Source organism: Neovison vison, chromosome 7, assembly GCF_020171115.1.
Source record: "Neovison vison isolate M4711 chromosome 7, ASM_NN_V1, whole genome shotgun sequence".
Lineage (NCBI taxonomy): Eukaryota > Metazoa > Chordata > Mammalia > Carnivora > Mustelidae > Neogale > Neogale vison.
In genome coordinates this window covers 155,600,800-155,627,392 of record NC_058097.1, presented here as the reverse complement: position 1 = coordinate 155,627,392, position 26,593 = coordinate 155,600,800, and the positions used below count along the sequence as shown (strand labels likewise).

Sequence of the window (26,593 nt, the reverse complement as noted above, 5' to 3'; positions counted from 1 at the left end):
CATCACTTCCTTAAGGATGCATTCTCCAACATCTTGTGCTACATGAAACCTTTATTACTATAGTATCTCATAGCACTAGGCAGCTCTCTCATAATGCTTATCACAGTTAAAATGTTACATTTTTTTAACCAAAGTCTATCTCTTTTGAACATTAACCCCTTTGAGGATTAATGATGTCTACTTTTGTTCACACAGTGTCTCCACTGCTTAGTCAAGAGATAAGGATTAATTTGTCCAAAACTAATCCCAGCAGACTGGCCTCCCCAAAAGAGACTGGCCTTATGCAGGGTATCGATGGAAACTGGAAAGACCTAGTTTTCAAGGCAGTCAATCGTGGTCAGCTATGGTGTTAGGAAAGGTAATCCTTTCACAATCATGAATGTTGATGTAGCAAATCCTACTGCTAGTTAGCTATGTCACATGGCTTCAGTTGCAAGACTTTGGTCCCATCACCTCAGCATCTCAGAACAGGTGTCATACAGAGTAATGCCTTCACAGCCATTATATTATAGTACCATTTATATTCCCCTATCCCTGCCTTCTCCAGTTCTTGACATCTGGGCTGGTCAAAAACCTTTATCACAAGTCTGAGTGCCCCATTTTGTAATCAGTCTGAAGGAGGCAGATAGGTTTTGTTACCAAGACCTTGACTCCTTCAAACCCCATCCACAAGCAATGAGTGAGGGTGAGGTTAGAGCTAAAGTTCTGTCATGACACATGGCCACTGTACCTTAATCCTGGATTATTCCATCTGGCACTTACTCTATTATGCAACTCAAAAGCCCCAGAGCCCAAATGTAGAAGTTCTTCTCCCAAAGCTGATGTCTAATGGAGGAACTGATATTGTTAAAATGTCCATACTACCCAAAGCAATCTATAGATTCAATGCAGTCCCTATCAAAATATCAAATGCAGGGGCACATGGGTCGCTCAGTCGTTGAGCATCTGTCTTCAGCTCAGGTCATGATCCCAGGGTCCTGGGATGGACCCTGCATTGGGCTCCCTGCTCTGCTGGAATCCTGCTTCTCTCTCTCCTACCCCCCATGCTTGTGTTCCCTCTCTTGCTGTCTCTCTCTGTCAATTAAATAAATAAAATCCTTGGGCGCCTGGGTGGCTCTGTGGGTTAAGCCGCTGCCTTCGGCTCAGGTCATGATCTCAGGGTCCTGGGATCGAGTCCCGCATCGGGCTCTCTGCTCAGCAGGGAGCCTGCTTCCCTCTCTCTCTGCCTGCCTCTCCATCTACTTGTGATTTCTCTCTGTCAAATAAATAAATAAAATCTTTAAATAAATAAATAAATAAAATCCTTAAGAAAAAAAATCAAAATATCAACTGCATTTTTCAGAAAACTAGAAAAGACAATAAGTTTGTAGGGAACCAGAGAAGCCCCTGAATAGCCAAAGCATTCCTGAGAAAGAAGAACAAAATGGTGGGTACCACAATCCCAGATTTCTAGATATATTGCAAAGCTGTAGTAATCTAAACAGTATGGAACCAGCACAGGAACAGACACACAGACCAATGGAACAGGATAGAGACTCCAAAAATAAACCAACAATATATGGTCAATTAATTTTTATACAATGGGGAAAAGACACTCTCGTAATAAATGGTGCTGGGAAAACTGGACAGCTACATGTAAAAGAATGAAAACTGGACCATTTTCTAACATCATACACAAAAATAAACTCAAAACAGACTAAAGAGCTATATGTGAGACCTGAAACCATAAAAATCCTAAAAGAGAGCATAGACAGTAATTTCCCTATCAGCCATCACCACATTTTTCTAGATATGTTTCCCCAGGCGAGAGAAACAAAAACAAAAACAAAAATAAACTATCAGAACTACATTAAAATAAGAAGATTTTGCACATCGAAGGAAATCATTAACAAAACTAAAAGACAATGTACTGAATGGGAGAAGATACATGCAAATGATATATCCACGAAGGTCTTTTTTTTTCTTATTAAAGATTTTTATTTATTTATTTGACAGAGAGAGATCACAAGTAGGCGCAGAGAGAGAGAGAGAGAGAGAAGGAAGCAGCTCCCTGCTGAGCAGAGAGCCTGATGCGGAACTCGATCCCAGGATCCTGAGATCATGACCTGAGCCGAAGGCAGAGGCTTAACCCAATGAGCCACCCAGGCACCCCCAGTAAGGTCTTAATATCTAAAATATATAAAGAACTTCTATGACTTGACACCAAAAAACCAATTTGACTAAAATATAGGCACAGGACTTGAACAGACATTTTTCCAAAGGAGACATCCAGATGACCAACAAACACATGAAAAGATGCTCAATATCACTAATCCTCAGGGAAATGCAAATCAAAACCATAATGGGGGACGCCTGGGTGGCTCAGTTGGTTAAGCGGCTGCCTTCGGCCCAGGTCATGATCCCAGCGTCCTGGGATGGGGTCCCGCATCGGGCTCCTCGCTCGGCGGGGAGCCTGCTTCTGCCTCTGCCTGCCATTCTGTCTGCCTGTGCTCGCTCGCTCTCCCTCTCTCTCTCTCTGACAAATAACTAAAAAATCTTAAAAAAAAAAAAACATAATGAGATATCACCTTATACCAGTTAGAATGGCTAAAATCAAAATAACAAGAAACAAGTGTTGGTGAGGATGTGAGAAAAAAGAACCTTTATGAAATGTCAGTGGGAATGTAAATTGGTATAGCCACTATAGAAAAGAGTGTTAAGATTTCTGAAAATAGGACACCTGTGTGGCTGAGTTGGCTAAGTAGCTGCCTTCAGCTAAGATCATGATCCCAGGGTCCTGGGATCCAGTCCGGCACGGGCTCCCTGCTCTGTAGGGAGTCTGCTTCTCCCTCTCGGATTGCACCTCCTCTTGCCTGTGCATTCTTTCTCTCTCTCTCTCTCTCAAATAAAATCTTAAAAAAATTTTTTCCTGAAAATATTAATACCATGTGATCTGAAAATTCCACTATCATTTACCCTGAGAAAATAAAAATAATAATTCAAAGAGATATACATACCCCTATGTTTATAGTGAAGACATGGAAGCAATCTAAGTGTTCATCAACAGGCAAATGGATAAGGAATACACACACACACACACACACACACACACGCGCGCGCGCGCGCGCATGAGCACACAGGAACACCACACAGCCATAAAAAAAAGACTGTGCTATTTGAAACAACATGGATAGACCTAGAGAATGTTATATTTACTGAAATAAGTTAGCCTGAGAAAGACAAATACCATATGATCCCACTCATAAGTGGAATCTAAAAAAACAAAAAACAAAAAAACGAATAAACAAAGAGAAAGCAGAATCAGACCTATAAATACAGAGAACAGATGGTTTTAGAGGGAAGGGGGGTTGTTGGGCAAAATAAGTGAAGGGGAGGGGGAGATACAGCTTTCCAGTTATGGAATGAGTAAGTCACAGGAATAAAAGTCACAGCATAAAGAATATAGTCAATGAAGGGTGCCTGGGTGGCTCAGTGGGTTAAAGCCTCTGCCTTCAGTTCGGGTCCTGGGATGAGCTCTGCATCGGGTTCTCTGCTCAGCAAGGAGCCTGCTTCCTCCTCTCTCTGCTTGCCTCTCTGCCTACTTGTGATCTCTGCCTGTCAAATAAATAAATAAAATCTTAAAAAAAAGGAATATAGTCAATGATATCTTAAGAGCATTGTATGGTGACAGATGGTGGCTACAATTGTAGCGAACATCACATAATGCATAAATCTGTCAAATCATTAAGTTGTACACCTAAAACTAATGTAATATTGTATGTCAACTACACTAAAAAAAAAAGCAGAAAAGTAAAAATAAAACTATATGGGAGGAACCTGATGTCTAATCCTGTTAGCTCCCTGTGCACTCCCCTAGCACACATGTGGGAAACCACCAACAGCTGATGCTCTGTGATTCTTCCTTGATCAACATGAATTCGTCAGCCAAGTATTTGTGCCACTGTGGTGTCCACCTTGTTCCCATATTAACACGCTGATTGACATACAGTGGATACTACATAAGTATCTGTTCATCACTGGATTTTAATGAGTAAACAGATAAACCAACTCATGAGGTAAGCTCTTGCCTCTGTTTCATAGGTACAGGAAGCAGAGTAGAGAGAGAGGAAGTAGCCTGACCAAGATCACACGGTTAGTAAGTGGTGGATACAGGATCTGCATTCAGGTCTACCAGATTCTGCAATACTTATCATTACACTGTATTGCAACTCGGGGACTTCCCGAGGCGCACTGGGCCCTGGGTCAACCGTAGGTAACAACAACAGCCATGCCTTTTAAAATACAGGCACAGTATTAGCTGTTTTATTTACGAGGTAAAGAGAAATCTAAGTGAAATCTAATACCAGAGAGTAAGAATTCCAAACCCTACTAAATTTGAAGGAAAAAAAAGGTCATAATAACATCCATCCCTTCAAACTGCTTAGGAATGAGATACAGTCTGCCATTAGTTGTTTTTGGTCACCCTAGCTATCAAGAAGTACAGAAGGCAGAGGCAGAGTGAGGACAGCAAAGAGTCAAAGATGTTCCCAAGATTTCAAGCTGGGCGAAAATACCTGGAACATAAATACAATAAAACCCTCAACTTTCTGAACTTTCTGAAGACTTTTTGTAAATTAGCTGTTTAACTTGTCAATGGAATGATAAATTGAAAAGGAAAGTGTCTGCTACAGCTCTGTGCAGAGCTCCGTGGCACTACTCTGTAATGAGACCCCCCCCACCGCAAGTCCACTCACTGTGCTGCTTGCTTAATAGGTGTGATCTTATTTTAAACTATCAAAATAATTCTATCATCATTGTTTGCACATGAAAAAAACTAAAGGTCAAAATTTTTAAGAGAATGACCCAGGGTGCCTGGGTGGCTCAGTTGTTTTAGCATCTGACTTCAGTCTCACTGCAGCTCAGGTTATGATCTTGGGACCCTGGGATTGAAGCCCATGTGGGGAATCCGCACTCAGCAGGGAGTTTGCTTGTTCCTCCCTATCTCCTGCTCCCCCTCAATTTGTGCTGTCTCTCTCTGAGGTAAATAAAATCTTTAAAAAAAAAAAAAAGAAGAAGAAAATTGCCCAAGTCACCTAAACAACAGAATGAAGACTCATACACAAGACCAAGATTACCTTTTTACTATAACAAGCAGCCTCCATACATAACAAGAAAGCTTCACTATTTTTTCCTAATGCTCTCCCTAAGAATTTCAAAATACATCCTCAGATATTTTTCATACTCCTTGAGCATTTTAGTAAATATGGTAGTGGAATGCATTCCAGAGTCATCACTGCTTTGTGGTTGCTACAGTTTATTTTTTGCGCTTGATACCCATATTAAATGTCACCCTCAAAATATTTATACTAACAATTTTTAAAGAGTTTTTAGATGTCCCATACTGTAAGAGAAATTAGCTTCAGAAACAACATCACCACAAACAGAATATCTGAATTCTGAAAAGAATTCCCACTATCACTGGATCCTATATGTTCAGAGCAAAAGCAACACAATCCAATTCTGCTTGGTGAGTTCTTAACTCCACTCAAGTCAAGAACAGAGCGACTGAGGGTGCCTGGGTAGCTCAGTGGGTTAAAGCGTCTGCCTTTGGCTCAGGTCATGGTCCCAGGTTCCTGGGATAGAGCCCCGCATGGGTCTCTCTGCTCCGTGGGGAACCTGCTTCCCTTCCTCTCTCTCTCTCTCTCTCTGCCTGCCTCTCCGCCTGCTTGTGACCTCTGTCTGTCAAATAAATAAATGCAATCTTTAAAAAAAAAAAAAAAAGAGTAACTGTCTCCAAAAAGGAAATTTCTGTGAAGAAGAAAAGAGAAATCCCATCACCTTTTTTAAGGTAGAGATTAAAAAGGTGGCAGCATGAACCCCAATAATCTAAAGGCTGGAATATTAGGGGTCCCAGATGGAAGGAATATTAAGCAGAAAATTCTTCCCCATCTTACCAGGCCTGATGCAAAGGAAAAAGGGGAGCCACTGCCCTCTAGGAAAGCAGTCTACGTCCAGCACTCTAGGAGAGCCCTAGGACCCACAACAGGATTCAGGCTGCCATCAAAGATGGAAGATGTTCAGGCTTCACCTGGTGGGGGAACACTCAAGAATGCTGTCAGCTACCACATGGATACTTTCGATGATCCTGGAACCCTGTTTTGGACAGAAGGAATGTGGAGATAGGGTCTCAGGAATTGATTGAGCTCAAGATAGAGAACACAAAGGTTTTGGTTATGAGATGCACATTCTTTAAATTAGACCCAGTGGGTAAGTCCTGCAAAATACCAGGCATGCTTTTTCTCTCATCATTATGAAAGCAATTATGAGAGCTCTCAATTGCTCTCTTACATATTTTCCTACAAAAATAGCTTTATACATTAATTTCCAGTAAAGAAGCATTGAGACTGCTCTACTGTATATGTACATGAGAAATCTATAGCCTTTGAATGCTATGACGTCTTGAACTCATCTAAGCTCTGCAGGAGACTTTATTTCCAAATGTTGACACCACACTTTTTAAAAAGTTATTAATAGTTCAATATTCAGGAGATTACTCCTCAGAAATTGGCATTTTGTTAAAGGGAAAAAGGTTTTCATCGCCATTATGCTTCAGAAAGAATATCAAAGGGAAAAAACTACACTTTCCTCTAAGATTTGGTTCTCAGATATGCAAGTTCCACCCTGGAGGTTATGGTGACCTAGCTGTGAGCACAGTCTAGGACAGGAGGTTCTATATGCAGTCAAATAGAATAAAGTATCACCCATAAACATAGCCAAGAGAGATAGTCATTGTTAAGAGTGAATTGAAAGACAGTTTCAGTGTAATAGTTAACATTTTTGAGTAGCCATTATATGATGGCGCTGTGCTAAGCTCTGTTTTTCATGTTAAAGTTTATAGTATGATGTGTATCAAAATTATGGAATACCAAAGAGATGCTAATGTATAGACAGAGAAATTTAAGTTATTAACATTGCCATTTTTGCTCAAAATTCATCTGTTAAACAATACTGCAGGTTCAGCTAAAGCCCATTCCTCATCCACCTTCCTTATCTCACAGTAAACTTTCCAATTTCTTGTTTATCTCTGATCACAAATTTTTAGTACACCTGTATTTATGCAATTTGCCTTTTTCACCCAACAAATATTGAGATATTTACCTATGTTGTTACATGTGGATCTGGTTGATTGATGGTGGCTTCTACATTGAACTTCATTGTAAGAATAAACCTCACCACTGATCCACTCCAGGAAGACTGGTTCTACTTTAACATTCAAAGAGTACAAAGCAAACCTCCTGTGTACATGTGCAGGTTTCTCTAGGTCCTCTCCTTGAAGTGAAATTTCTGGGTCATAAGGTACGTACCCCCTTCAACTTTACTAGGCATTGCCAAAATTATTTCCAGTGATTATGACAATTTATACCTCTATCAAAAAGGTATCTGTCTTTTTGCTCCCCTCTTTTTTTCTTGGTGTTTTTCTTTCTAACTGGTTCCTAAGCATTCTTTTGGAACTGATTTCAATGCAAATAAATTCTTCCAATCTATGGTTTGCTATTTCACTGTTAAGTATCCTATCATAAAAAATATCTTAATAAGGTGGAAAATTCTATCAACATTTTCCTTCTAGGATTGTGTTTTATGTCTTAAAAAGTTCTCTACCCCAGTGTGATACATTTCTTCTTTTCTTCTAAGTTTTAAAAAAATTTCCTCTTCAGAATTAAATCTTCAAATCATCTAGAATGTATTTTTGTGTATGCTGGGTTAGGGATTCTCATTTTATATTTTTGCAAAGAGACAGCCATCAAAAACAACAACAACAAAAAAGTCCATCCTTTCATCAGTGACTTTCAAAGCTACCTGTCATATATCATGTTTTCATATGCAAGTGGGCCAGTTTCTAGGCTCACTGTTTTGGATCTGTTGGTCTGGCTATCCTTGTCTGTTGATATCACGCAGCTTAAATTACTCTAACTTTGTAACAAGTTAGTTTTTGGTATCTGGTAAGGCAAGTCTTTTCTAATTGTTTTTTTCAGAATTGCTTTGGCTCTTCTTGCTCTTTATTCCACCATATAACTTTCAGAATTGTTAGCTAAATCTCCCAATAGTGTCTTTTTCTTACCTGTTTCTTAATCATTTGTTTGTAGTGAATTGAAGCTTTTTTTTTTCATTTTGTGGCCAGTTGACCAAATATTTTATTCAGTATTCCATCGTTGATCACACCAACAAATAGGTATTATTGAGAAAGAGAAGAGAGCTGTGTGGAAAAGTCATGTTGTAACTTCCTTTGAAGTTGTATTGATTTTCCAAATTAATTTGGTGAGATTGAGAAGAGTTACAATGAAAACTGTTCCCAACCACGACATGATATAAACCTCCCATTTATTTAATCTTCTTTCAGGTCCTTTAATAAACATTAACAACTTTTCCTTAAAGCTGTTACACATTTTTGCCAGATTGATTTCTGGACTTCATTTTAAAGCTATTTCCTGCATTTGATCTTCTGGGCCACTAATGCAGCCTTTGCTGTAATTCACCTACTTTATTATTTTGTCAAAAACCATATTTTTAGAGTTGTGTATGTGAGTGTGGTACATTCAGATCTCTTTAAGTACTTTGTTGTTCAAATTCCCATCTATTTCCTCCAGCAATTATTACGCAGAACATGAATCCTACTATTTTAACCTGGTCCTTTTTCTCTGGCGGCTACCGGAGCTCCTTGACTGTGCAATTACCTTTCTCTCAAATAAACGGGAAATTCCACAGGTGCTGACTGGAAAAGGTGTTTCTTGCCCTGAGCTTGGGGTGGAAAGAGGAGGTTGTTACATCCCTCCTGAGGCACTCTGGAGGAAGCCTCTGATTTCTGTCTGCTCAAGCCCTTCCGCCCACGTTAACAGTACACTCAACCCATCCCCTTGCCTTTTGCGAACAGGCAGACCAAGTCCCTCATACCAGGATGAAATCCTCAGATGTTGAAATACCAAGCTCTCTTAGGAACTCTCTGAGCTTCTGAGCTCTGATGTTACTCACATTTGATTCCTCCACCCCTGGGGGCAGAATCCTATTTCTCTCCACAGGAGCCAGCAGCTGGCTCTAGAGACAAGGGCAAGTAGCTTGGAGTTAGAAATGGAAGCCATATGATCCCCAAATCCACTAGTGGTGTATTTTCTACTTATTTCTTAGTAATTTGTTGGTGGTGAAAATAAATGCTATTAATTGATGTTTTTCTGGGATTTTCACATCCCTGTGGTTGGCTGGCCAAATCTTTAATTTGGTATTCCATTCTTGTTCAACACATATGAACAGTATTTTGGGGACAAAGGGATCAGGAATTCCTGCAGATTCCCAAAGTAAAGGCAAAAAACCCCAAAATATGGCCAGTATTGTCCACTTGCTTTTTTTTTTTTTTTAAGACTTACAGAGTGTATAGAACTTCCTTTAAATAAGCATTTAAGTAATTTTTGTTGTTGCTGCTGGTCATTTTTCTTTCAAAATATTGGGAACACTGAGACTGGGTTTGAAAGATACACCCTGAAATCTTAAAGAGTAGCATACACTAATTCCCTCCCACTCTTCCCCCAAAAATCTAGTTGGTTTGAATTAACAGAATGATCCGTTTTTCCATTTTTTGAGACGTTTGTAAAAGATCTTAGAACTGTTTGTCTCATTTTTCAGGAAAATTTAGAAGGGAGGAAGCCTTTAGAAGAATTTTTACTTGAAAATATAAGAAGACTAGTACGCAGGTTCAAGTCTTACACTTTTAACAGGAGCTTGTTGAAAGAAACGTTAACAATTCCAAAATGCAATTAAACGAGTTTTAACTTTTTCCTCCCAAAAGCACAAAAATCACGGAGAGGAGGTTAACAGAAAATTCTTAAAAGGTAAAAACAACTCTTCCTTGTACTAGTCCTTGGGTAGTTTACCAGGGCACAGACTCTTCTTTTCATTAGTTTCTGTGAAAACGGCATTTTGGTCCCAAGTCTGTTGGTACTTAGTATCTGCTGCGGCCTCCCCCTCTCTCGGGGCGGCTTCCCAGGCGGCCTCCGCCCCTGGGGATCCTGCGGCCAGAGCGGCTGTAAGAATCGCGCGGTGGAGGGCACCCTCTTTCCAAGGACGGGGAGAGCCCGCGGTCGGCTCTGCCTACCCGGTCGCGGCCCCTCGAGTAGCGGTCGCTGCGGCCGCCGCCGTAACCGTCGCGGCCGCCGCCGTAGACGTCAGGCGAGCAGCCGCGGTACTCGTCGTAGCGGCCTCCTCCGCCGTAAGAAGGCGGGGGCCCCCGCGCTGTGGCGGTACTGCGCGGGTCTCCGTAGCTCTCGAAGGGGTCTCGGTAGGAGCCTCCACTTGGGTGGTCCGCGTAGTCACGGTCGCGCCCCCCATAGCCGTCTCGGTCGCCGTAGCCTCTCGACGGGCAGTCGTCCCGGGCACTGGCGTGGCCGTAATCGCGGTAGGTGTACTCTCGGGGCGAGGGAGCAAACTCGCGGGGGTAGTCTCGGGTCGAGTAGCCATCTCTGGGCGAGTAGCCCTCCTCCCGGGGGCCTAGGTAGGGGTCGCGGCGCAGAGGCGGCGGTTCCCGGCGCGGCGGGCCCGCATAGCCGTCTCGCCCCCGCGCGGCCGTAGCCCGTCCACGCATGCCGCTGCCGCCGCCGCTGCGAGCCGGACCCGACGGTGCGGCCCTCTTGGGGGGCGGCCCGGCCCTGCGCGGTGGCGGCCCGCGCTTCATGGGCAGCGGGGCCCTGGAGGGCCGCGGATCGAAATCCCCCGCGTAGCTGCCGTCGTCCGCCGGCCCGCCCCGGGACGGGGGTCGCCGCGGGCCTCCGCCGCCCCCACGGCTCCCGCGCAGGCCCCTTGGGCGACCACGGCTGCGGGACGGCGGCGGCGCGCCTCGCCGCCCGCTCTCAAACGCCGGCTTGGTGGCCTGGGCCACCTTGATGGCCTTACCATCCAGGGACTTGCCGTTCATGTCTCTGGCGGCGGCCTTGGCGTCCGCTGGGCTTTCGAAGGTGACAAACGCGAAGCCCCTGGACTTGCTGGTTTCTCGATCTTTCATCAAGAGAACCTCGCTGATGCGGCCATACTTGCCAAACGCGGCCTCTAGGCCTTTTTCATCGGTTTCGGGGTTGAGCCCCCCAATGAAAAGCTTCCCGGGGCGATCTGCCTCAACCATGTCCGCCGGTTGAGGGATCGGTGGCGGGGGTTGGAGGAGGCGAGGGGACGGCACCCGGCGTGGCCTGGACGGCACCCGTCGCTGGTCGACGGCGGCTCCTACCGGTCAGGCAGCGCGTCGTCGCGGAGCTCCGGAACCGCAGTCGGCGGCCCCGCCGCGCAAGCGGAACGCTGGCGTGTGTGCCTTTGGGTCTGGGACCGCAACCTGGCGGGGCTCTTTCTAATCCTGATTGGCTGGTGGTCCGGGGGGGGGGGCATCTTCCGGGAAAGTCTTTCAACTTGGGCTTCTTGACCTGTCCCTGGCTTACTGTCTTTTAATTCACTCCTGAAAGGTCAGTTGCGAAATGAAAAGCTGTTAGTTAAAAAAAATTTTTTTTTAATTCATTAGTCTTAATGAGAAAAATTATTGTGCATTCTGATTCAAGTAACCTAAACAATTTTCAAACAGGAAAAAAAAATCCACTGAAAAATGAAATAACAACTTTAAAGTTTAAAAATGCGGTTTATACGTAAAATGTATTCAGAATTTTGTACTTATCAGTGGGGAAGAGAAGACCTGGTTGGGGCGGGGGGTAGGGGGAGTTGGTTAGCGGACTAGGAAAAAGAGGGAGTCGTTCTTTGGATGCACCGTTTTCCTGTTCTGCGCCATTTTCTTCAGTTTGCCAGCCTTCAAAGGCCTCATAGTTTTATGTAGTACTGCCCTTTAATATAAAGATACTGCGCGGAAAGTCACCTTTAGGGAAAATAACGGGACAGAGCTCCGGGACATTCCTCACCGCTGAGCAAGCAGAACAAGCTAAAGCCCTTGCCTCTTCCTCTCCGAAGAGGAGGTACATCTCAGGGAAACAGAACATTTTGGGTTCACACAAATTACACAATTCAGATTTGCTCCTTACAGTATTCTCTGAATGGATCTAAGTGTGAAGAGTAACTTGGTGAACATAGCTTTGCCTGAGATTCTGACATCTAAAACTACTTTCTAAAAAAAACCTGTAGTGTATTTGGGGGCTTTTTAAAATAACAATTTAGCTTTTCAAAGGCTGCTATGTGAAAAGTTAACTGAATAGTCATGAGAAGTATTTGTGTATGTAATATGTGTACATCTACATGTGCATATGTGTTCCATTGGTTTACTTCAACAGCTACATAATGTTTAAAGAGGTGGTGAAAGCAGGAATTTTTATGATGTTTCCGACTTTAATGCATATATTTGGAAGGTTTTAAGATTATTTTAATGTGTATGAATGTAAGTTAAATGCATCAGATCAATTCATGAAATGAGTTGCACTAACAGATTTTATTCTCATTATACTTCTAAGGTAAGCCTACCTGGTCAGAATGTATTTATTTTTAAATAAATTTATTTTTGTTTGCTCACACTTAGAAATTTTACAGTTCTCAGCATAAAGGGCATTGGTCTAAAATCTTCATTCCCTTATTGAGCTGGGAAGATTTTTGCCTAAGTTTTTTCTAGTTTTGAATCTATTCAGATTTTTAAAAATTTTGTTCATGACTTGGTTTTTGTAGGATACACTTTTCTACATTACTAATTTTTCTTTAATTTGAAATTTTATTTTATGGATAGCTGTGTTCTGTTCTGCTTTCTGTTTTGTAACCAGTCTCACCAGAGGTATTTTATCTTTCCTAAGAAGCAGCCTTTTTTCTTCATTGATACTCTGTCTTGATTTTATTTGCTACTATTGTCTTTCTTTTCTTCTTTCCACAGTCTTTGGATTTACAGTTTGTATTTTTTTGTTCTAAATTTTTAGGTAAGACAGTGCTTTAAGAGCTTTAAAAAATGTTTCTTCTAATTACTGTATCTAAGTTTAAAACTTATTCTCTATGTACTAGTTAACACCATGTCCTGAGCTGTGATACATGGTGTGTTTTCACTGTTGTTCAGGTCCTAACATTGTCTCACTTTCATTTCTTCCTTTCTTGACTCAAATTATAAAGAAGTATGTTTTCAAACATACAGATTTTGGAGGTTATTTCTTTTTTTTTCATAGATTTTATTCATTTATTTGACAGACAGAGATCACAGGTAGGCAGAGAGGAAGGCAGAGAGAGAGGAAGCAGGCTCCCCACTGAGCAGAGAGCCCGACGTGGGGCTCTATCCCAGGACCCGGGGATCATGACCTGAGCCGAAGGCAGAGGCTTTAACCCACTGAGCCAGCCAGGAGCCCCTGGAGGTTATTTCTTAAAATGCTTTGTATGATCTCCATTCTTTGAGTTTACTGAGATTTGCTTTGTGACCTGCGTGTGTGCACGTGTGCGCGTGCGCGTAATGTTCCATTTATGCTTGAGAGGAAAATATATTCTCTAAATACTGGGGGTAGAATTCTTTCCCTAGATGTTTAAATCTAGCTTATCCTATTTATATCTGAAAGAGTTATCAATCACTGAGAATGGTTTCTTAAATTTCCCATAATTGTGGATTTGGCAATCTCCCTTTATGCACACTTTAGCTTCATGTAATTTAAGATTACATTGTTGGATATATAAATTGAGAACTTCTATGTATTTCTGATAAACATGTTTATTATGTAATGATCCTCATTATCTATAAAATTTTTATCTTACTGTTTTATCTAATACTTATGTAGCTCAATATTTTTCAGATTTCTTTCTGCCAGCTTATTGTGTCTTGTTAACCACACCTTTCTTGCCTCTTTTTTCCCAATTTTCTTGCATTCTTTTGTATCAAATGATTTGTCTTTATTCCTTTCTTTTTTCTCTACTAACATGGAAGTTTTGCCTTCAATTTCTATTCTTTGAATGCTTACCTTGAGTGTTTTTATTTAGGGCTAACCTATAAATGCTGAGTTTATAAGTTTATCTATACAATCATACGTTTGGTGCCTGATTAAATTTCACATATGGGCAGGAGTGGAGGAGAGTAGTTTCTGGGACTCCTAGACAAGGGAACCTTGTGCACTGCGGTATCAAAACCCACTGGTGCGTCCCTAACAGGAGCTGTAATCAGATCGAGAGAATACAGAAATGTTAAGTGTTGATAGGATTAAAGTAGAGATTTGGGTGAAAACTAGAATGTTTACATGAAGTGACTGGGTCTCTATTTCTCTTTTACCTGAGTGTATTAGGTGGGTGGATATTGCGTATGGCAAAGTTTCCCCTACCTAGTTTTGTGAAACTCCAGGCATGTAAATCCACCCTTCAAGCAGTATTAGTTAGACATGCTAAATGGCAACAAATAAGACTGCCCAAGCCCACACAATATAAAATAAAAACTGGAGTGCTGGTATGGCGAATTTTCTATACCAGAGACCCATGTGGAATGTAAACTGGAGCTTATGGCAAACTCTGTGAATGCCCCGCAGTAATGACTACTGGGACTTTGGACTAGAGAGTTTCATTTGAGGGGAAGTTACTAGCTTGCTCTTAGACATTGATTGAAACTGCCGCTGTGACTGAAGTATATAAGTACTCATATAACCTCACACCCATTAGGATGCTTACTATTTAAAACCAAAACAAACAAACGCCCAGAAAAGAACAGATATTGCCAGGGACATGGGGAAATTGGAACACTTCTATACTGCTGGTAGTAATGTAAAATGGTGCAGCCACTCTGGGAAGCAGTATGGTGGTTCTTCAGGGAAAAAAAAAAAAAAAAGAATTATCATATGATCTCCAATCTACTTCTGGGTATATATCCAAAAGAATTGAAAGTGGGGTCTCTGATATGTTCGTAGCAACATTCACAAAATAGCCAAGAGGTAGAAGCAACTCAACTATCCATGCACAGATGAGTGGATAAACAAAATGTAGTATATACGTACATGTAATATTAGCCTGAAAAAGGAAGGAAATTCTGACACTACCTACAACATGGATGAAGCCTGAGGACATTATGCTATGTGAAACACTCCAGTCACAAAAGAGATAAGTACTGAGTAATGATTCCACTTATGCGAGGTATCTAGAATGGTCAAGTTTATAGGAAGAGAAAGTAGAGCAATGGTTGCTAGGGACTGGAGGGAGGGGAAAATTAGTTGTTGTTTAATTGGTACAGAGCTTCAATTTTGCAAGATGAAAAAATTCTAGGGATTGGTTGCACAATTATACTTAACACTACTGAACGGTACACTTAAAAATGGTTAAGATGGTAGACTTCACATTAAGTGCATTTAACTACAATTTTAAAATTTTTAAATGAAAAATAATCTTTCAACCAGAAATAACACTGATAATAGGGTGAGGTCACAGAAACACACTAATAGAGAGGGGCAGTGCCCAGAAGACTTCTATAACAAAATGGAAATGATTTGTAGAGGAATATGCCATCAGAGGAATGCAGCAAGTTACCCAGTAGATTCACAAGCAAGGCAAGTAGACTTTTCCCCCTGGGACTGACTTTGGGACCACATGAGGAGCTGCAAGATTCTCTTCTATTAACAGTGCCCTGTAAACAGTTCTCAACTGACCAACAAGGAGCTGCTTGGTTTATGGATGGCAGTTCCAAGGAAAATGGACAGCATCCTCTTTAGAAGGCTAAAAATTGTTTTTGAAGAGGGTAAAAACAAATCAGTGTGGTTGGCTGAATTACATGCTGGTTTTCCAGTGGTGATTGAAGAACTGAACAATGATACTGACTCATGGATGGTGTCCATTGGCCTGGCCATATGGTCAGGTGAAAAAGCAATGGAAGATTTACCAAGGGTATCTAGCACCTGGTTGGCTCAGTAGGTAGAGCATGTAACTCTTGATCTTGGAGTCATGAGTTTGAATTCCATGTTGGGGTAGAGATTACCTAATAAATTTTAAAAAATGTAAAATAAGAGAGATGCCCTTATGAGGCATGGCCCTATTGAAATGACTGAGAATTTGAGGGATGCATTACAGTAGAACATGTTGATGCCCATCGTAAGAACCAATTTGCAGGTTCACAAGGTGCTTGGAATTCACTAGTGGGTAGTCCTGTGTACTTGTTTGATGAGGCTACCTGCATGTATGAAATGCACAGATACTGGAGCACTGCAGATATGCCCTGAATCTAGACGTACTCCTCTTGCAGCTCTGGAGTACAAAATGCCATGAACAACCATTCTTTCTGCCAACAAAAGATTACAGATGATATATGGCAAATTCTGTGGGAGAACACAGTTGGCAAGTGAAAATGATTCTGGTAGCCAAGGGGTCTTTTTTTTTTTTTAAAGATTTTCTTATTTATTTGACAGAGATCATGAGTAGGCAGAGAGGCAGGCAGAGAGAGGGAGAGGCAGGCCTCCCGCCGAGCAGAGAGCCCGATGTGATGTGGGCTCGAACCTGGGACCCTGGGATCACAACCCGAGCCAAAGGCAGAGGCTTTAACCCACTGAGCCACCCAGGCGCCCCCCCCCACACTTTTTTTTAAAGATTTTCTTTAGTAAACAAGTAGAGTGGCAGGCAGAGAGAGAGAGAGAGAAGCACGCTCTCTGCTGAGCAGGGATCCCAATGTGAGGCTTTATCCCACGACCCAGGAATCATGACCAGAGCTGAAGGCAGCCGCATAACCAACTGAGCCACCCAGGCACCCCGCCAACGGGTCTTAATAAGAATAGATATTGACTTTGAAATAGACTTTGCTTACCCAGTGGAAGATACAAATATTCAAAGTACAATAAAATAACCATGACAGAAGAAACTGCACCGGTTTGGATCACTAAGTCATATTTCTTCAGAACAAGGAACATGCTTTATAGCACATAAACAAGTAGGGAAGTATCTTCCTCATACTACTAGTTTGATAGAGAATTGGAATGGGCAATTAAACATTGTTCATCTGAAACGGGGAGAGATAAAGATGTGAAGGCTGGCTTACACACCTTCATGAGTACGTGCTCATACTCAACATAAGGAAGACATGTTCTCACTAAACAGACTACCCCCCCGCCCGGTGGATCTGGGGAAGAGGACTGGAAGAGGATGATGGCATGATTATTCCTCTTCCCATGGGAAGATGACTAATGACTATAATTTTTCTTTCTTTCCCTTATCACCTCAATTTTCTTTTTCTTACCTAATGGTCACAGGACCGAGGCTGCAGCTATAAGCTCCAGAAGCAGGGATAATTCCTAAATAAGAAACTGTATTTTAAATCCTTATGTCAGAATTCCTAAGGACCTGATGGAGTATACCTTTACCCTATTTGTGAAAACCGTGATTAACAGTGAATGTAGCTATGTGTAATAGTAAAAATAGCCCACTCGTTCTGTACCTGTATAACCCTACTCTAGGGAGTAGACTGTGGGGAGTACCTGCTAGACTAATAAATAAATAAACAAACAAATAAGTTATATAATGAGGGAATCTCGAATTCATTAACACTTAGAAAGAGGCTCAAAACAGGAGATGATACTATCTCTTAGCTCAGTTATACCAGATGCCTGAAAGAGTGAAGCTGTGTAGTGCTATGGTGCTGAAGCCACACCTGCTTTTGGAAACTGCAGAGATCAAACAGAAGCCTATGAACATGAGTGGCCTCATCCTGGGATATATTTTCATACAATATGATGGCCTGGACTGAATGGAACTCTAGTAATAGGTTGATATCTTTTGACTTTTATTTTTCAGATTATGTTTATCATAATGAAATATGGTCTTATATCTACATTGTTGGTAAAATTATAATACTGATATTGATGGTCAGATGTCTTGGGAAATTGCATTAGAAGCCTCTTATCTCTACCCACATTGACTCTTCCAAATGCTGCTGTTATCTCTTATGTTCAGACAGATATGATCTTTTTGCTATAAGGGATCCATGAGATCAAAGACTAAGGGGTGGCCTGGGGTACAATAAAAAACATACTTAATCTTTGTCTAAAACCCTTGGAATTTCCCAAGCAATAGAAATATCTTTTGTTACTCATAAGCCCTTTCCACCATATCTGAGTTTATGCTAATGGGGTAAATCCTAGAGGGGCCCCTAAATAGTTTCAGGATGGTGGCTGGTCACTAAATGAAAGAGCCATGTGATTAAAGAGTTAGAACGTGACTCTGGAAAGGGGAAAAGGGCCTGAAGATTGGGTTCAATCACCATGGCCAATGATTTAATTAACCATGCCCCTGCAGTGAAAGCTTATATGAAAACACTTAACAACGGAGTTCAGGGAACTTCCTGTTTGGTGAACACGTGGATGTGCTGGGACAGTCACTTGCCTGGAGGGGGTAAGGAAGCTGCAGACCTACTCCCTGAATATGCCTTATGTACCCCTTCATTTGGTTGTTTATTTGCATCCTTCATAATAAATGAATCCTAAGTATAGCACTTTACTGAGTTCTGTAGGTCTTTCTACTGAATTATGGAAACTGAGGGGGTTGTGGGAATTCTTAAATTTGTAGTTGGCTAGGAGGCTATTGTAGTAATCAAGGGGAGATGGTGTGTCATTTTCTAAGAAGAGTTCTCAATTCTTTCACACCAATGGGATATCCTACGACTTAACTTACTTCTGACACTAATTGCCCAGAGTTAGCACAAACCCCATAGCTTAGGGCTCTGTCGCAACAAAACTGCTGGTTGCACGTGGGATCCCCAGGCCACCTGAATTTCTGCCCTGCTAAATTACAATGGAGAGGTCTAACATACATGGTTGTTTTAAGTTCTGATACTCATGGTCTGGGCTACTTATTTTGAATTTTTTTTTTAAGTAGGTTCCACGCCCACTGTGGAGCATAACCCTGAGATCAAGACCTAAGCTGAGATCAAGAGTTGGATGCTCAACAGACTGAGCTACCCAGGTACCCCTCATTTTGAAATATTTTAAAGTAATAATTATTTTATTTGAAATTGCAAAATGGTAAAGGTTGAGTATTTTATGTTTATAGCTGTCCCCCAGGTGTCAATGAAAAAGAATGCTAATACTATTTTTCACTCCTTTACAACCTTCTGGCAGCAAACGATAGCAGATCTTAATAATTAATGAAGATGTGAATACTGCTGGACAGGGATGGGTACATCAAAGTAAGGAGAGCCAGGCAAGGGGGTGCAGAGGCATTCCTTATGGAGTATTGCACAGGCTGCAGTATGGGATTTAGTAGGTAGAGAAGCTTTAAGATGAACAACAACAACAAAAAAAGAAATCTATCTACTATCAGGGAATGAAGATGACATTTCTAGAAAAAGAAAATCACTCTTCCCTAGTAACAATAATAATCTCTGCAAAGGAAGAGTTGGAGAACAGAAAGGAACTGCCATGAACGTCCCCATTTTCTCCGGGTAGAAAGGAGAGTCAACTGAATGAGATCCCCATCCTTCCTAATGGGAAGGTCGGGGGACTAGCTCTAGAAGCAGCACCAGTGCCTGTGGAATAGGACCCTGAATCTGTTTCCAGTATCTCCAGGGACTGACTTCTGGGCCAGCCATCCAGACACATGGAGTGATCCTGTGGCTCTGTACTATGACACAAGCTCCTTGACAGTGAGGAGGGAGCTTCCCAGTCACTCTGCAGCTTGGGCACCACTTTTTTTTTTCCCTTGGTAATTTTTAATGTTGTGGTAAAAACACATAAAATTTGCCACTTTTAACATTTTTAGGTATATAGTTGAGTAGTTGTGATATTGTGGTTTATTCTATATTTTGGTGTTGGTCCAAGATTTCTCTTTCATAGCTCTTAAGGAGAGTAAGAACAATGGGAGCATCTTTTAATATTTAGTCTTTTGTCATGGATTCCTGAAATAGCTCCAGGACCACAACGGTGAAAGGAGTGTCCTCCCCATACAACCACACCTAAGTTTATGTTAATGTGCAACTTTTGGAAAGCACCCGAGGATGGTAGCTGGTTGCCAAGGGAACCAACCTCTTGCTTAGAGGGTTGGAACTTCCAGCCCCACCCATCCCCACCTCTCTGGAGAGGATAGAGATTGGAGATTGAGTTCAATCACCAAGGCCAGTGATTTAATCAATCACAGATATATAATGAAGTCTCCACAAAAATCCTGGGTTTGGAGAGCCTCCAGGCTGGTGAATGAGGGGGTGCTAGGGAGAGTGGCAATCTTACTCAGGAAGAGCATGTAAGCTCTGCCCCCTTTCCGCATTCCTTGCCCTCAGCATGTCTTCCATCTGGTTGTTTCTGAGTTACATCATTTTGTAACATACTGGTACTCTAATATGTAAAATGTTTTCCTCAGTTTTGTGAGCCATTCTAACATGTTAATCAAACCTGAAAAGAGGGTCTGGAGAACCTCCATTTCATAGCTGGTGGATCAGAAGCACAATCTGGTGGGGTGGGGGGCAGTGGTAAAGGACTGAGCTTTCAACCTGTGGGATATGAGGCTCTCTCCAGGTGGATAGTGTCAGAACTGAGTTGAATTGTAGGACATCCAGCTGGTGTTGGGAGAATTGCTGGATGCGTACCCATGTGGTGACCAGAAGTGTCAGAAGTAGTGTAGTATTCAGAATATTGCATTTGAAGTAAATGAAAATAAGAGTTTCTCTTGGGGCGCCTGAGTGGCTCAGTGGGTTAAAGCCTCTGCCTTTGGCTCAGGTCATGATCCCAGGGTCCTAGGGTCAAGCCCCACATCGGGTTCTCTGCTTAGTGGGGAGCCTGCTTTCCCCCCCTTCGCCCCTCTGGGTGTCTGCCTACTTGTGATCTCTGTCTGCCCAAGAAATAAATAAAAACCTTAATAAAAAAGAGTTTCTCTTTACAGTAGCATTGAGTATATTCACATTGTGAAACCAACCTTAGAATTATTTTCATCTAGCAAAACTGAGACTGTACCCATTAACTCCACATTCTCTCCAGCCCCTGGCTACCACCTTTGTACTTTTCATATCTATTAGTATCCCCTGATTTATTCAAATAATATGACCAAAAGACTGTTTTTTTAAATGTTCCTCTTGTTTCAAAGAAATTTATATTATTTTGGTGAATAACAGGTGTCCATTTTTGGGAAATCCATTTCTGCCCAACTCTAGGATAGTGGCCCCACAGATTGGGATCTCAGCTTTATTATGAGTGGCAAAATTGCCTCAGTGGAAAAGATCTGGGAATCCAAAGTAACGCAAGCCCTGCCTTTGTGGATTCTAAGCGCTGTCCAGGGTCCTGTTTTCTCTGTCTTTGGAGGCCAAGGTTGGGGTCCTTCCTTTCCAAGAATATCCATGCTGTGAACTGCGCACCCCAAGCCAGGTTCTGAGGGTGTCTATCTCAGCGACACAAGCTCCAGGAGTGGACTACACAGGCTGCAAGTCCTGCTCCCTGCAAACCTGATCAGGACGGCCCCCGCGCCCTGAACCACCAAAAGCTACGCCCTCCAACAGTACCAGGCCCCTGTCTCATCTGTGCACTCTGCTCTGCCTTCCCTACCTTGCTGAGCTCGCCTTCTCCCCTCTCCACAACAGCAGACACTCCGCAGGAATCTCCTGGCCCTTCCAGGCTTTGTCACAGGACCTGAGGGCAGATTCACTGCACTTAGTGATTCACAAAAGCCAACTGGAAATAAGTGCCCTCCTCCCCACCAGATTTGGAATTCAGGGGCTACAGAGGGATGCAGAGGCTGCAAATCCATGAGTTTCCAAAAAGCTGGGCATTTCCAAACTGTGGGAGTCACAGTTTCACGAGTTGCTAGTAAGTTGGCAAGTAATACAGCTGCCTTCAGGAGTAGTGGGATATTTTTGCTTTCATTCATTCATTCGTTTGTTCGTTCAGAGCCCACACTGGGTGACACTGTGCTGTGGGCTGGAAATACAACACTGAAGGAAAGAGCCATAGTTCCTGCTCTTGCTGAACTTACACTGTGTTAATGAAAACAGACAATAAGAAAATCTTTGAGAAGCTGTAGGAAAAAAAACACCTATGCTCTGTTAGTAAAAGGGGGCAGGCAGTGATATTTCAGATAACAGTACTTAACCAGATCCTTGTCAAGGGATATTTAAACTGCAGTGCAAAGATCGTTGAGTCAGTCCTGTGGAAAAGCCGAGGGGACAGAGCAGATCACCAGTGCAAAGGACTAGTGGTGAAAAACTTGCAACATTCAGGGAATTGAGAAGAAATCGCTGTGTTGTTTGGTGAGAAGGGAGAGTGACATATTGGAAAGTGGAACAAAAACACTGCTTTTTGTTATTGTTAAAAATTTATTTTGGAGGGCGCCTGGGTGGCTCAGTGGGTTACGCCACTGCCTTCTGCTCAGGTCATGATCTCAGGGTCCTGGGATCAAGTCCCGCATCGGGCTCTCTGCTTGGCAGGGAGCCTGCTTCCCTTCCTCTCTCTCTGCCTGCCTCTCTGCTTACTTGTGATCTCTCTCTGTCAAATAAATACATAAAATCTTTAAAAAAATTATTTTGGAGAGAGTGCATGAGTGTATGAGTGGTGGGGAGAGGCAGAGAGAAGGAATCTTCAAGCTGAGAACCCAGTGCAGGGCTCAATTCTAGGACCCCTGAAATCATGACTTGAGCCAAAACCAAGAATCAGACATTTAACTGACTGAGCCACCCAAGTGCCCAAATTATGCTGCCTTTTAAGTAAGGAGAATTTGATCCAGCCCTCACATGATTCACATACCCTTTCATTTATTCAACAAATACTTATTGGGCACTTCTGATAGGGCAGGCACTGTCCTAGGTATTGAAGATTCTGCGGTGAAGACAAATAGGAAAGAGGGCTGTTTAATTAAACAATTACATCTGAAAGACAAAAATATTGACAATATATGAGTTCATAGACTTTCTTCCTCCTATTGGTATAATGGAACCTGCTAGTTTCCTCCTTTTAATCTATTCTTAGAACTTATCTTCTGGTAAAGGACCTATGATTTAAAAAATGAAGGAGTGAAGACAAAAATATTAGTGGGAATGATATGTGCAAAAGGCAGTGGGGGCAAAATGATAAGCTGAACACAGTATTCTGTTTGAAATAACATTGTCAATGGTTTACACTATTTGGGGGTCGAGAGCTGAAACTGGATGTAAAGCAGTAGAGGTGGAAGGAGAGGGAAAAGAGACTTGAAAATAGTTTTCTGTTTTGTTTTTAAAGAAAGCTACTTTGGTGTAGAAGACAGAGTAGAATGCAATAAGGGAGAAGCCGAGAGACTAGACAGGAAATGATGTATACTAATTAGCCTGGAAAGAACATATCTTTTCAATCTAGTTTTCCCTTTCTTTCACTCCTAAAGAAGTATACTGGGGTGTCTGGGTGGCTTAGTCATTAAGCATCTGTCTTCGGCTCAGGTCATGATCCCGGAAAGGGTTCTGGGATCAAGCCCTGCATCAGGCTCCCCGCTCAACGGGAAGCCTGCTTCTCCCTCTCCCACTCCCTCTGCTTGTGTTCCCTCTCTTGCCATCTCTATCAAATAAATAAAATCTAAAGGAAAAAAAAAGTATATTGACCATGTTAAGGTACCATGTGTTTTTCCCACGCCACTTATTGATTCTCCTGAGACATTGACTGAATATCCTATAAATTCACTCAATTCGGACACTACCTACCTAGAAATAGCATCACATTCCACAGGTTAATAAGAACTGAGTCCCACAAGACTGCCCCCATAGCAGATGACAATTTGAAGTCCAGGTTGTTAATCTATGCTTCGAACATAAATTACAGTCTGTTAGTGATCCCTCTTCCTCAACTATAGACCCCAACAATTATTTCTTATTGTACTTTCTGAGGTACTGACAATAACTGGAACATTCCAATGGCCAGACCAGAAAACCCCTGATAGTAATAGCATGCCTAGAGGATCACATGCCACACGTCCCCTTCACTGCCCAAGATCATGGGCTGAACATATACTGACCCCCACCCCTGATCACGTGCTCTCTGCCTGCTCTCTTTCAGGTACGCCCCAACCCCAAAAGTGTCTGCAAAACTCTAGGTGTCTATCTTACTGTTGGAGAGGTAGTTGTTACGGCTTGAGCCTGTCACCTCCCTCAGGTGCTGCCACCCAAAATAAATTTCTCCCTTTCTCTTCTTAACCCTTGTTTCTTGAGTTACTGACTTATCTTAGGACAAGTTTATCAGAGTTTGTTCAGCAACAGTGTTGGCAAACCCAGCCAGGAACCATGCTTTCAATGTGTGCAGCGGGCTTGAGATTCCCTGTAAGGGACCAGCTGGGTATAGCAGCGGGCCGAGTCTCACCCATTCCTTTTCTGGGTTAGTGCCTGTGATAGTTTGGTAACATCAAATACTATTTGGTAACACCCCCTCCTTGGGTTTGATTAACTTGTTAGAGTGGTTCACAGACTCAGGAAATCAATATACTTATGGATAGAAATGCTGGGGTTCGGGACTGAAGAGTCAAGAAAGAATTCTTGACACATCTTTGGTGCAAAAAGGGTGTTTTTATTAAAGCCCAAAGACAGGAACTGTGGGCAGAAAGAGCAGCATTGGGTTGTGAGGAATGGCCGATTATATACTTTCAAGTAAGGAGGTGATTGGTGATAACAAGGTTTCTGGGACCTTGGAGGGCTAGCTGTTGTTAGGAAAAGGTCATTTATTACTATTTAGTAAAACTAATCATGAGACCCTTCAGAAGTTTATCAGTGGGCCATATGCTTGAAGGATGACTGCTAACATATCTTGGGAGTGAGGGGGCAAGGCAGAGATAAAGGAAGTTTCCAAAGGGATTTTTATGGGATCCTGGAGGTCAAGCTAATGTCAAGCGTCAAGCTATTGTTGCCTTTTGCCTCTAACAAAGTATTACCATTGAGGCAGCTAAGCAATGAGGAAGATCACTCTGCCTGTACCAGTTACTTGTCAATGGGCTGTAAGTTGTAAGGAAGTTTAATTTTTCTATATTTGTTCTTGACATCACTATTACTGGATTATTACAATACAACAGAAGAAGTATATGAATAGCCAGATGAAGAGATATGTAGGGCAAGGTCCCTAAAAGCAGGAGCTTCTGTCCCATGGAGTTTGGGGACTAGCGGGTTCAAATGTGCTGGTTCACCATCCTGGAAGTTCTACAAACACTCTTGGGTTTTTATGGAGGCTCCGTTACATAGGCATGATTGATTAAATTACTGGCTATTGGGGGGATTCAACCTACAACAGGCCCCCCCACTCCACCAGCACCACCCCCATCAGGTGCTGTGACTGAAAATTCTAACCTTCAAATCAAGGTTGGCTCCCCAGGCAGCCTGGCCCTCATCCTCAGGGGATTTCCAAAGGTCACCTCATTAACATAAACTTGTCATTGGAAGAGGCTCGTTATGAACAACAAGACACCCATTTCATTTTTATAGCTCTGAGGCAATTTCAGGAACTGAGAACAGAAGACCAAATAGTATGACAAAAGATAAGGCCATTGATCTTCCCGCTTAGAAAATTCCAAAGGTTTTCTTAGGAAATTTCTAGAGCTGTGAGACAGGAAGCTTGAAGACTGAAATATATTATAAACAACAGTAGCATGGTTGGGTGAAGACTGTTGTCCTTTTTCTACACCTCCCTCCCTAAAGTTCATTAGCTCCTAGACCAAGATTCAGAGGTGATAGTGAGACATAAATATCTTTTAGCCTCCATGTTAAAGGTAACTCAAGTATGAAAATCATAATGCTTCTGATATCATAGCAGCCTACTATAGCGAGCAAGATGCCATCACTCGTATTGAGCAGTGGTTTGTGTTAAGCAGTGACACAAGCACCTAGGGTATTTCCACCAAGACCGGCACCAGTTGATGACACACTCAACTTATAACCCACAGAAACATCAGCACCGGCTGATAACACACTCTACTTATAACCCACAGGAACAGTGGGGGCCCAAGACTGACTTTGTTAATCCTTTAACAAAGTAGGATTTTTGCAACAAACTGTTAAGACTCTCCAAGCAATGACTGCTTTATGATTACTTCTCAAAGGCAGTGACTACAGAAGGCTCTGCCTGATTGATCTTTGCAAAGAACAGGGATCCTTCACCCTTGAACATAAGCACTGAGTCCTGAGAGCCCACTTACATGGGACCAAGGACTTAACAATGTGATGATTTCACATTTGGTTTGTTAACCTCCTACCCCCTGTCCTGTTTAGTTTGTCGTAGGACTTGTCTTGTGCATTACTTTGTGTGCCTTATAGGAGGCCCATTAATCACATGGTGAAATGTCACAGAGTTTGGAATCCTGAACCTGCTTTATAATTATGTTAACTTTAAAACTGTGGAAAGACTCCTGTGTGCGCCTTCATAACATGCTCATGACAATATCCAAGCATATCAAAACATAAATCTGTAAGTGTCTCAAGGTTAAATTGAAACCTAAGGACAACCAATCACAAATAGCCAACTGGCCTTTTCCAAGAAAGCTTATAATGCTTAAGTTATTGCCATTCAAATAATTTTTTTGCTTTCACATCTTTATTAAGACTTCCTCCTGTTTTTGGGTGGAGCCCTTCCAGCCACTTTGTTTGATGCTACATAGTTCAAATTAATTTCCCCCTCAAGCTCTTAAAAAGATAAACTGAGACATATTAAAAAATTTAACAGTTCTTTGATTCTTGATTTGGTATTTGATCAGGAGA

The 26,593-nt window shown here is 42.1% G+C and overlaps 2 protein-coding genes across 2 annotated transcripts in view; both read right to left on the bottom strand.

Annotated features, from left to right (window-relative positions):
• Positions 1 to 9,967: 9,967 nt before the first annotated feature.
• Positions 9,968 to 11,140, bottom strand: RBMXL2 (RBMX like 2). Its single transcript, XM_044260892.1, has one exon. It carries the CDS (start codon positions 11,138 to 11,140, stop codon positions 9,968 to 9,970), a length of 1,173 nt encoding a protein of 390 aa, XP_044116827.1.
• Positions 11,141 to 11,238: 98 nt separating this feature from the next.
• Positions 11,239 to 26,593, bottom strand: part of NLRP14 (NLR family pyrin domain containing 14) — a 51,727-nt gene continuing 36,372 nt past the window's right edge. Inside the window, exon 12 of the mRNA XM_044260247.1 lies at positions 11,239 to 11,464. Within this exon, the coding sequence (XP_044116182.1) occupies positions 11,239 to 11,464 (226 nt within the window). The remainder of the gene's footprint in view (positions 11,465 to 26,593) is intronic.

What these genes read in the sequence shown, in the direction of transcription:
- RBMXL2 (XM_044260892.1), bottom strand. Translation starts at nt 11,140, where the DNA reads ATGGTTGAGGCAGATCGCCCCGGGAAGCTTTTCATTGGGGGGCTCAAC.